The 11,816-nt window shown below is 30.8% G+C and overlaps 1 protein-coding gene across 4 annotated transcripts in view; it reads left to right on the top strand.

Annotated features, from left to right (window-relative positions):
* LOC106461580 (oxidation resistance protein 1-like) overlaps positions 1 to 11,547 on the top strand; it is a 163,721-nt gene extending 152,174 nt beyond the window's left edge. For all 4 annotated transcript variants that reach the window (XM_022388589.1, XM_022388587.1, XM_022388588.1 and 1 more), the window contains 2 exons: positions 3,090 to 3,163; positions 10,944 to 11,547. In XM_022388589.1, coding sequence (XP_022244297.1) covers positions 3,090 to 3,163; positions 10,944 to 11,079 — 210 coding nt within the window. In that variant the 3' untranslated portion in view covers positions 11,080 to 11,547. The remainder of the gene's footprint in view (positions 1 to 3,089; positions 3,164 to 10,943) is intronic.
* The last annotated feature ends 269 nt before the right edge of the window (positions 11,548 to 11,816 follow it).

The following is an 11,816-nucleotide window of genomic DNA, read 5'->3' as shown; positions in this document are numbered from 1 at the left end:
TATACATATATAATATAGCATATTAGTCTCGTAGTACTATAGTATAGTACAGAAGAAAGTTTTAGTTCTCGTCTACTCCTTCGTTTCTACTCTACTATATTGGTCGTGTCTATATATATATATATATATATATATATATGCATATTGCTGTATCAAGATAGCAGAAGAATTTTTGCTGTCATCCTTTGTTCACTCACTATATTGGATTGTGTATATATATGCATGTATTTTGCAGTTGAAGACAAAACATAATTTGGAAGAACTTTTAGAGCAGAATAGGCCATTTCTGTTTATATTTGACTGTAATTACTATTATTTTTGTGAGACCACTCAAGCTAGAGTGAAAACCTGCAGTCATTAGCTTGGCCTGCATTGGGATATAAAACACAATGTGCTGTGTGTTTTAATACAAGTAAACATTATATACAGTTTGGTTCTAAACTGAAGTATTCATAAGCTTGAACTTTCACTGTGAGAGAAAGACACAGAGTTGCTATAAAATCCTGCCACATCAGGTAATAAACTGGTGAATTCATTGTTTTTGTTAGTGATGGTGAATGAATATTTTTCAGTTTTGGTAACTGAGATTTTTGTAGATAATGTGACTCAGTGTGTATAAGGTGAATTTGATATGATCACTTCTTTGTTTGAAATGAAATGAAACATAATATATAAGTAATGTTCACATGTTGGAAATGATGATCGTCGGAGAGTTTGTGAGGCACCCAAACACCTTCTTTATAGAGTTTCCCATATTTTTTTAGATATTTATGTATTGTTTCATGAGAGACATGCAATTTGAGGGCCATTTCACGAGTGTGTTGCCTTTGAGTTAGACTCAATAAGCGTCTTCAGAGCATTAATATTAATTCCAACATGTCGGCCCCTGCCATCACAGTTTTTAAGGCAATAAGTCAACTGAATGAAATTTGCTGAACCATCGTTGACACTTATGAACGTTCAAAACATTTCCATAAACTTCTCTGATATTCTTAGTGGCTACAAAGGCGTTGTTTCCTTCTTGTATTCCAACAGCATTACATGCCGATTGTGTGTCTCGTCATGTGCCATCACTATAAGGGATTAGAGTATACTAAACTTTACACATCATATAGGCTACACTAATGTGGTGTTTAGGCAGTTTCTTTAGCTATTATACGTGATGTACATTTTTGTGGGGTGGTTAATGAAAGTGTTCCAAAATGCAACATTAATTTCTTGACAACCTAATAATTAGTTGGCTTACTTTAAGTTGCCATCTTATGGTGTCTTGTAGTGTTGTACTTCGAGGCTGGGATCTGTCTCTGACAACCACTTAATTGTGGAAGAACATGCATATGTGTGAGGTTGCTGAATGGAAACTGTTGCCATGCGTTGACATTGTCAGGAGCCTGAATATTGTAGGCTTATGTGCATTGTTCCATTTGAAACTGTTTGGATTGCACATACAGTAGTGCTTGGAATAAACCTGTTCATGTGTTATAATGGCAAGTGCATTCATTGTAAATGTTGTTAAACACAGCACAGGCACTACATCTGTAGCCATACAACATGTTTGGTCGTGATATTTAACCTTATATTGCTACCTGAAAATCTTACACCTCACAAGTTGAATTGACTTGGGGTTTTCAATTCTCAGTTGTTAATGAAGCTGTCAATCTTCAGAATTGCCCGACAGTCTACTGAATTCACAAAGAATTGTGGTAATCCAACTAATAGATCTCAGTTTTATGCATAAAAAATGCACATGTGGAATGTGCATCATATGTGCAAAGTAACTTCATGAGCAACATGTGTGCCTTACCAGTTGATGGTGATCTAATGTACCCATGAAACTTGCACAGATAATAGCTAATCTAGGGTTCAATTTCCAGACAAGGATCTTGAATGTGATCAGGTCAAAGTGAGCATGTCACAACTTTTTAGAAAGTTACATTCAACAGTTAGTTAAACTTCTTTTTTATCACTGTATATGAATAAACTTGGATTCAAAATGTGATTATTAAATAAAATTTTAATATTATATAAGTTTTAAATTCTTAATTTTTAGAAGAACATATCTAAAAAAATCTTCCATCTCCCCTAGTATCAGAATTGTCATATTTGTTCTCTAGGTCTTCCTTCTTCTTTAATTTATTTACCATACCTCAGAGAGTACAGAATTCAACATAAATTTCTCTTTATGACATAAGTAAAGCCTAATTTTTATACCTTCAATCTTATTTGTTTATGGAGTCATAAACTAGAAAATCAGACCCACTGGCCACTCCCACATGTCACATCCTCTATTTTACAAATTGCCATTAGTTCTCTCTGACATTTTATACTATATTATTTATAACTAATAGAAAGCCAAAGTTTTAATCTATCAAGTGAATTATTATGTTATGCTTTTCTCCGTACAGAGCATTGCCTATTTTGTCTTCAGTTCAAATTCTTAGTTTTGATTTCAGTATTTTTACCCAATCATTTTTAATACCTTTAGATAATATTACAAAATTCAGAACAACGTAAGTGTTTTCTCTTCTACACTTTCCAATAGCTATGAAAAAAAAGTTGTTTTTTTCCATAGTTTGTATTTATAATGTTTTTTATTATATGTAGTTTTATGTTTCTTTTTATTCCACCTTGGTCTAGTTTAAATCATATATGTATTCTGTAAAATTATTGTAAAATCTTTAGACAATTATTGTGATCGTAAAGTTGAAATTGGTCATTTTCAGTTAACCAAACTTCATTAAACCTGTTACAAGATAATTTTGTCACAAAATTAATAAATTTAACATCTTTTACCTCATTTCTATACTTCTGTATTTCATACCACAAAGAACAAAAATCCTCCATTATTTTTAGAATACAGCTTGTGTGTGTTAAATTGTGTAAAAAGTTAGATGATGAATTTTACATCCTTTTTACACAATGACGTTGAAAAAAAGACCATACATTTTTAAAAATTATTATTTGTTTCTTTAGCATTTAAATTTAATAGTGTGATGTTATGGAATTCGATTGATCTCAAAAGTTTTAATTGCTCTGGTTGTCTTAACAGATTTCTTGATGTACCATCATAACATTTTTATGTTTTTCAGTGTTATCACTGGACTGGAGATAATATGTATTTTATTAAGGGTAATAAGGACAGTCTTGCAATTGGAGCAGGAGAGTAAGTATTTTTTATGTAATTTTAAAGCTTAGTCATGACAAAAGCAATTTTAGTGGTAGTTATACTGTATGCACTCATCAGTTAATTTCTCTTTTCAAGATGACTGTTCCTTGTTATCTTGTATATTTGGTCAAAAGCTTAAAATTTTCATGCATAAAAATGTTTAAATAAATGCAAAATGCAAGTTATTTCCTTTTTATGTTACTTTTCGTATTTATATTTCTTCATGCTTTACATTTTCTAAAAAATGTAACATGTTAAAAATATGAAATGAGCATGATTGTTTTACAATTTCTCATTTGTTAATTTCAGTATTTGTTTTGTTTTTAACCAGAATTTTTTTATTTCTGAATTTATTTATGATTGTCATATTTTAAACATTTGTGTGTCATAGAAAGTTCTGTTTTCAAAGGTAAAAGACTAAATAGGGATAAGTACAGTTTGTCAAGTGTATATTACCATTTAGCTTTACTATGAATTGAAAGTTAATTTTGTCTGCTGTATAATAAACTAATAATGAGAATACAACATTTGTTTTTTAGTACTTTACTGGAATTAATGTCAACTAAAATTGGTTTTAAATGACAAATGTTAGTTTAAATTAAGTAAAATTGAAACAGTTTTTACAACAATAATTACAAATGACATTTCAGGTAGATATGTGAAAGTGCTATAAGGTGTGAAAAGGAAAGTGTGTTATATTTATTTTTCTTTATTAGTTTTGAGCAAAGTTAAATTTTTTATTGTTTTTAACGTGTACCAAGACTAGAATTAAACTGAGATCAAAATTTAGAATATCACTCAGAAGTTTTGGAAATTTGTGAACCATCATCAGAGAGTTTTTAAAAAGAAAAACTTGTATGCAAATAAAAGCAGAAGTTTCAAGATTAACAAAATATTTTTCTTCCAATAACAATTTGTTCTGATGAGGTGAGACATTGTAGTTAGAAGGCAAATTCATTGTAGAATAAATTGATTGAGCATGCTTATATGTTGTTATTGGAGTGACAGCTTGTGGATTTGTGTCTGTGTAAGTATATCTAATCCAGCCTGAAAATGAAGATTTGCTTTCTACATATGTCAATTAGGTATTAAAGAAGGATACAAATCTGATAGTTCACAGTGTGCATAAACGTAGGAATTATTTCTGTATATCAGAAACTATGAAAAATCTTTAACTTCTGTTTAACAAATCTCTCTTAAACATCTTCAGTTGTGCTCACTTATAATTATTTGTTCTGTATACAAATTTTGTTATCACTCTTAAAATGGTCTTAACTAGAAAACTTGTTTATAACTGTAAAATATTTAGTAATTAGAAAGTGAGTTATCATGTAATGTGTTATTCAAACCCTTTTGTTTAACAATATTAATGACATATCTTTAATATACAGACACAGATGACACAAAAGCATCATAATAGGTTTAATTTTTTGAAGTTTTCTCTAGCCTGTAAATTTGCTGTAAAGAAAATATAATGAATTGAGTCCAGTAAAAGTTACAGAAAATATTTAATTATTCTAGTTATTTATTGTAGTTTCACCACATTTGTCTTGTTTGTTGACCATTATTAGATATTTGTATACAATTAATGGCAAACTGTTAGATCTAAAGCCAATTATCTTCTTTTTTATATTTAACAATAAGAATAGTATGACTAGGGGACACAAATATAAATTTTGGCAAGGTAGGAGTCATTTTCAGTTAAGACAGTTTTATTTTTTTAGCAGGGTGGTTGGCCTTTGGAATGGGTTGCCTTCAGATGTTGTAGAGGCAGTAAATTTAAGTGAATTTAAGAAAAAGCTTGATATGCGTTGGGTTTAAAATTTTATTATTATTATTTTTTAATCATTATAATTTAGTTTTGAGGATGGAACAGCCGAGATGGACCAATAGGTCCCATGTTGTCCCAGAATATTATGTTATGTTAATTTACAAAAAAGTGTTCATCCTATCCTCTTATAAAAGTTTTATTTTCTTTATAATGTATTTTAGAATCAGTGGGTTTTCCAGTTGTTCTCTAATGGGTCAGCTGTAAGTCTATAGATTTACAATGCAAAAACTTGGGTTTCAATTCTCCATGGTAGACAGAGTGCAGATAGCCAGTTATATAGCTTTGCACTAAGAAAACGACAGCTTTCCAATTTTTCTTTTTAATATTGTAATTTACAGTCCATAATAAGTGAAAAAAATAATGCATTAAGATTGTAAAGCAAAATATTTTATTGCCATTTGTTGCTATTTTTGTGTACACAAGTCAGAAATACAATATAGGCATCAGAAGCTTGTTTTTTTTTTTTTATTAATTTATTGCTCTGTTTCTATAATTTTCTTCTTTTTTTTTGGAACTGGGTAAATTTATTAGCCTCACCACCCGCCCATCCTCCAATATTCATAGAACACCTAATTTACTTGCATATGCAAAATAACCTGATCATTTAATGTGTCAGATAACTACTTGAGTGATATGCAAAATAACCTGATCTTGTGACGAGTCAGATGATTACTTGAATAAAAAAAGATGCAGAGATTTAGTTATATTATGATCAGTCTGAATGACAAAAGGTACAACCAAGGATCTCTTACCTTTTTAAAGGGACATGATAGTGGGTGGTGTCCATGTTTGACTTACTGTTGGAAGGTATGTGTAATTAGAAAGCTGCTTATTTAACACAAAAACATTGAAGTGCCATTTTCAGTGATGCTTATATTACAATCTTGGAGAATGAGTGATCAAAAGTGTTTTGATATGGTCTTGTGAGTGATGCTTTACTCACTTTGGTACTGACAATAAGGTAAAAGTGTTCTCACAATGCAAGGTGCTAAGAGGACTTAATGTGAGAAATATTTCAATAGCGAAGATCAGGTATTTTGATTCTGTTAGAAAGGCAAACAAAATCAAGAATGAGCTTGGTAAATAGCTGTTCCAAGGTAATGATGCAAGTATCTATAACACTGTTACTGGCCAACACTGATTTAAAGAGAATAACCTCATTCAGATTCCTTGTCCAGTACAATCACCCAATTGTGCATCTTTAGAAAGTTGAATGTAATATTTACATGATAATCCTGTCTTGATGTCTGTAAAACAAGTCCAAACCATGATTCATGAATGAATTACATTGAAACAAGACAACTTCTAGTATTTTCTGGAGGCTTGGGGTCTTTGACATGCTGAGCCCAAGTTATTATCATGGTGAAAGGTTGCCCAACCCAATGCTATTGTGTGCATGTGTGTGTGTGTCAGGGGGTCATAATAATGTGGCCAGTCAAGGTATATGCAATAAGTTGCTTTCTATGGTAAAAAGGGTTAATATATTCTTTAAATATCAATGTATTTTAAGATAGGTTTTATTTTTCAACATCTTATTTGTATGTTTAACACTATATTATTTCATCCATGTTAGTTGTTTAGTGTTTGACACTATTTAGGCAAGGTTATTTAGCCACCAATATGGAAATTGGTTAATGTTTTTACCTTGCGTTAAAAATATTTTCATTTTTGTTTGGTGTTATAAGAGGAGAAGGCTTTTAGTTGGAATTTGTTACAGATCACCAGATAAAAAATCTGAAATTAATGAGGAACTTTAGAGTCAGATAAAGAATTCAACTGTTAATAAGATTATAATTATGGTAGATTTTAATTTTAGGCATATAAATTGGAAAATTTTAGAATCAAATCACAAAGGATGCAAGTTTTTAGAACCTGTTCACGATGGTTTTCTTCAACAATTTATTACGGAACCTACTGGAAGCAATGTTATTTTACAATTATTGTTTAGTTCTAATAAAGAAATGGTTGATGATGTAGGGATTGGGAAACATCTGGGTGCTAGTGATCATTGCTCAATTAGATTTGATGTTTCGCTGCATATGTAGATAAGGAATAATGAGATTTTGGTTCCAAGTTTCAAAGGAAGTTTTGAAGAGGTGAGACAAAAATTATATGCCATGAATTGGGCAAGTTAATTAATTCATTCTGTAAATAAATTCTTAAATATTCGAGATAAGCATGTTTCTTAGACATAAAAGGGTGGCTGTAAGTAAAAGAAACCAGGTTGACTCACGAGGGTATAAAGGACAAAATTAAAGAAAAGCATTATCATGAACCACAATAGTGGTTCATAATAGGGAACACGATAATTTGCATTTGAGCAAAAAGCACCTTAAACAGTAAAGATTCACTTCAAACAACTTAAAACCTTCACTGTTGACTACTAAGGCTGTATATATGTATAAAAATTCACAAGAAAAGCACGCATGTTAGACTTACAAGGAAAATAAAATCCACTTTAAATGGCCCATTTGTAATTATTATTATTATTCTCTTGCCAACCTACAACAAAAATGGATTGGTATATTGCACCCAAATCTTTGTAGAATACTAAATATAGTACTACAAAGGTCGCTTTGTTTCTTCTATATTTTAGATAAGCTAAAAACATCAGCATTCTAGTGTATACAATGTTATCATTACTCCTTGAAGTTAGCTTTCTTACAAATATGTGGTGTTCCTTTAAAAAGCTTAATTACAGGGTGAAACAGGAATTACCAGCCAATAATGGATAAACATTAGATGACTGTTATTTGTAGATACTCAGTGCTTTGTACACTATGCAATCGGTGTCTTTAGAGAGCCAACCTCTATATTATGTATGATGCGAAGGCATTAAAAAAAAATCAATACACATAATATTAAATTTCATTACACACATTCATAGAATAGTTACTTTAAAAGACACAAAGGTTTATTTAAATCGATGTTTTATAAATACATATTATATTTGAAAAAGCTGCTTTTCTACTGGTAAAATTTTAGGTTCGCATTGAGGGGGTTGTGTCTTTCCCTTGGCATACATTTGCACATTGGTTGCATTATATATAGAGAATTTAGTTACACAGAAACTATAAAAGCTCACTGTATTCTCCAACAAATCTCCATAACAATCTCCAGCTGCAGCTTATCATTTTATATATCGAACTAATGCGACCAAATAGTCAATAGCTACAATAAAACATCATAGGTACTACATATGTTTATTATCATTACAGTGTATATAGTTAGCTACCATATCAAGATAATTCTTTGCCCATAGTTGAGCATAAAAAAAGCCAGCAAACAAGATAAGTAAAAAATTTTAAAAACTGCAAATAGGGATCATAATAAAGGTAACAAAGCAAAGCTGGAAATACTATAAACATTATTTACTCAAACTACAAATCCCTATTTTGACTCCACCAAATGTAATTCTAGGTAACTGCATGGAGCCAAAATAGGGGTTTGTACCTTGAGTAAATAATGTCTACAGTATCTCCAGCCTTGTTTCCTTACTTTTTATAATCTCTATTTGCAGGTTTCTAAATTCCCAATTTTTTATTTATCTTGTAAATATAAGAAGTTTAAATTGACTGCAATGATGGAAGACTTGGAGGATTATAGAAGATCAAGAGAGTTGATCAAATGGTAAATTTCAAAATTAAAAAGTATATGTAAAAATTAATAGTAAAGATTATTTCAAATACATTAAAGGTAAGCAAAATTTTAGAATGGGAGTAGGGTTTTTGAGGGATGATAAAGAAAGTATATGATCATGGGACAGCTAGGTTATTAAATTCTACTTCTGATTTTACTATTGAAGATTCAAGCAGTATTCCTCATTCTGAACAGTTGCTAGATGGAAAAAATGATCGCATTAATTCTAAGCTTGTTAAAAAAATTGGGAAATTTAAAAAAATTATAAAGCTCCTGGGCTAGAATATTTACTTGAGGATTTTAAAAGAGGTTAAGGATTGGTTACCTAAACCACTTGTTACTACTTTTTTCAAAATTATTTAATAGTGGACAGGTGCCAGAAGATTAGAAAATGGTTAATTGTCAGGTTTTGTAGGATGGGCTGGATTCATTACAGTAGGTGTCTGTGACTTATTGGTGTTAAATTTCAACAAACAAACAGCATACAGTCCACTTGTTTAAATATATATATACAAATGTTTGTTACACAGACTGGTTCAGTTACTTTAGAACACAGTTGACAAGACAACTTATTCTTCTCTGCTTTGTTATTACAATACAATCGATGACAAGTTCACTTGTGCTACACTGTTAGTTACCACAGTTGTATCTAGAGCTTTAAATAATTGTCTCATTTTGTCAAAAGTCCATGCAGTTTTTGTTCAATTACTTTAGAATACAATTGACAAGAAAAATTCTTCTTCTCTACTCTGTTGTTAGAGTCTGCAGTAATTTCACTGCCACTATACACTCTTTGTGGCTAAGCTCACAATCACAATATCTAGGTCTATCTATCTCTTATTAACTTTGTCTTACTTTCTATATAACTAACTAGAACTATATTTTGTATGCATATTTATATCCTGAATGAGGCCTATAACTTTTTTTATTATGATGATGTAATAATACACGATCAAAACAAGGAGATAAACTTAGTAGGTTCTAGTAACATGTTACTCATCTTTTCAAACATGATGATAAAAATCTCCCAGTAATTATAGGCCAATTAGTCTTAGATCAGTGATGGAAAATGTTTTCAAAAGTCTGATAAAAGATGCTCTGCAAAGTCATTTAACAAAGTTTAAAATTTTATTGGATAGTCAACATGGTTTCATATGGGGTAAATCTTGCATGTTAATCTTTTGACATTCCTTGAAGAGGTTGCTTCTTACGTAGATAAGGGTACAGGTGTGGATTTGGTGTATCTTAATTTTCAGAAAGCATCTGACAAGGTGCCACATTAAAGGCTTGTCAAGAAAGTTATCTCTCTAGGTATGAGAGATAGGTTAGCTCATTAGATGAAAAACTGGCTGAATGGAAGAAAGCAGAGGGTTATTAAAAATAGAGATCAGTCTAACTAAATTAATGTCATGAGTGGGGTATGTCAGAGCTCAGAACATTTGCTCATTTTGGTTTACTTCAATGACATAGAAGGAATGTCCAATACATTATTTAAATCTGCTGATAACATTTAAGTTCTAGGTGTTGCTGGCTGTGAAGAAGATGCTATTGCTTTACAAAAACACTTGGATTATTTGGTAAATTATGCAAATAAATGGCAGATGACTTTTAATTATAATAGATGCAAAGTTATGCATGTGGGGTATCACAATTTGAATTATAAGTATACTTGTGGTTGGAATAACCTTAACACGATTGTAGAAGAAAAAGATCTTGGTGTTATGGTTCATCAGTCTCTTAAGCCAATGAAGTAAAAAGAGGTTATAATGTCATTGGTTAGGCCACATTTGGAGTACTGTGTACAATCTTGGGCTTCTTACCTTAGAAAGGAGATTGAAATGTTAGAAAAGGTTCACAGGAGGGCTACTAAGATGATACCTGGGATGTAAAGATTGTCATACAAGGATAAGTTAAGATCTCTGAACTTGTTTTCTCTTGAAAATAGAAGAGCTGGAGGAGATTTCATTGAGATGATTAGGATTGTTAATAGGATTGATAGTGTTGATACACCATCTTTTTTTTTATTTAATGGTGTGAATGGTAAGACTAGAAGACATAAATATGCATTTTGGCAGAATAAAAGTCATCTTCATCTATGAAAGTCTTATTTTTCTAACAGTGTGACTGACCTTTAGAATAGGTTAACTTCAGATGTGGTAGATGCACTTAATTTAAGGTAAAGCTTGATAAATATTTGAATGATAAGAGCTGACTTTGAGTATTTTAATATTTAGTTTAGTTTAGTGGATAGACTAGCCTAGATGGGCCAATCCCTTGTTGTCCTTTAATATTATGTTATTTTTACAGTGGCCAGTTTGGTCTGTGGTTGGATGGAGACCTGTTTCATGGACGGAGTCACAAGTGTAAAACCTATGAAAATGAAACTCTTTCTACTCATGAAGACTTTGTAGTAAAAGCAATTGAAGCATGGGGTTTTGAATAATCATTTGTTTTTTGTACATAAGTATATGCATAGCTGTAAATGTAATCAGTGTGTAATTGTTAATGAAAATTAATATTCCACATGGTTTCATTCTGTAGCTCATAAACTGGTTAGCAAATAATTTTGTGAGTAGGATGTTACAAAAGAGCCTGTGATGCTTATACATCTGTGTCTTCAATATTTAGTGCTAGTAATTTGCTAGTACTCAGAACTAAGTCAAATGTACTTTATTGCTATTGTACAAGGACTCTTTAGGCTGATGTTATTTAAAATAACTTTATTAGTTTACTTAACTGATTGTGGTAGGGTACACAAAGAAATAACGTATAATAGATATGAAAGTAATGAGTGGCCTTAGACTACTCAACCTGTTTCAGATCTAATGCTTCTAAGCGTAGCTTCTTATGTTAATAATGTATGTAATAGTAGTTAGTTAATTGAAAAATAAAATAGCTTGTACAAAACATATTTCTAAGTTTGTTTTGCTATGTTTTATGAGAAAATAAAATATAAGTAAATGTCACTGGAAATCACAATACACTGCATTTCTAGTTTGTTTGAATATGAGTTAAGAATTAAAACTACATATGAATGTGAATCTGTGTGTGTGATTTTATGTAGTCATGGGATTATAAGAATGTATGTTTATAGAATAATAAATCTAGATTTTAATTTTGGATTGAATTTTGCTACACCAATTTGTGACATTGAAGAGCATAAAAACATGAACATTTATT

The sequence above is a fragment of the Limulus polyphemus genome, unplaced genomic scaffold, assembly GCF_000517525.1.
Source record: "Limulus polyphemus unplaced genomic scaffold, Limulus_polyphemus-2.1.2 Scaffold991, whole genome shotgun sequence".
NCBI classification, from domain to species: domain Eukaryota; kingdom Metazoa; phylum Arthropoda; class Merostomata; order Xiphosura; family Limulidae; genus Limulus; species Limulus polyphemus.
The sequence above is the reverse complement of the archived record's forward strand: the minus strand, read 5'-3'. Positions and strand labels throughout refer to the sequence as shown.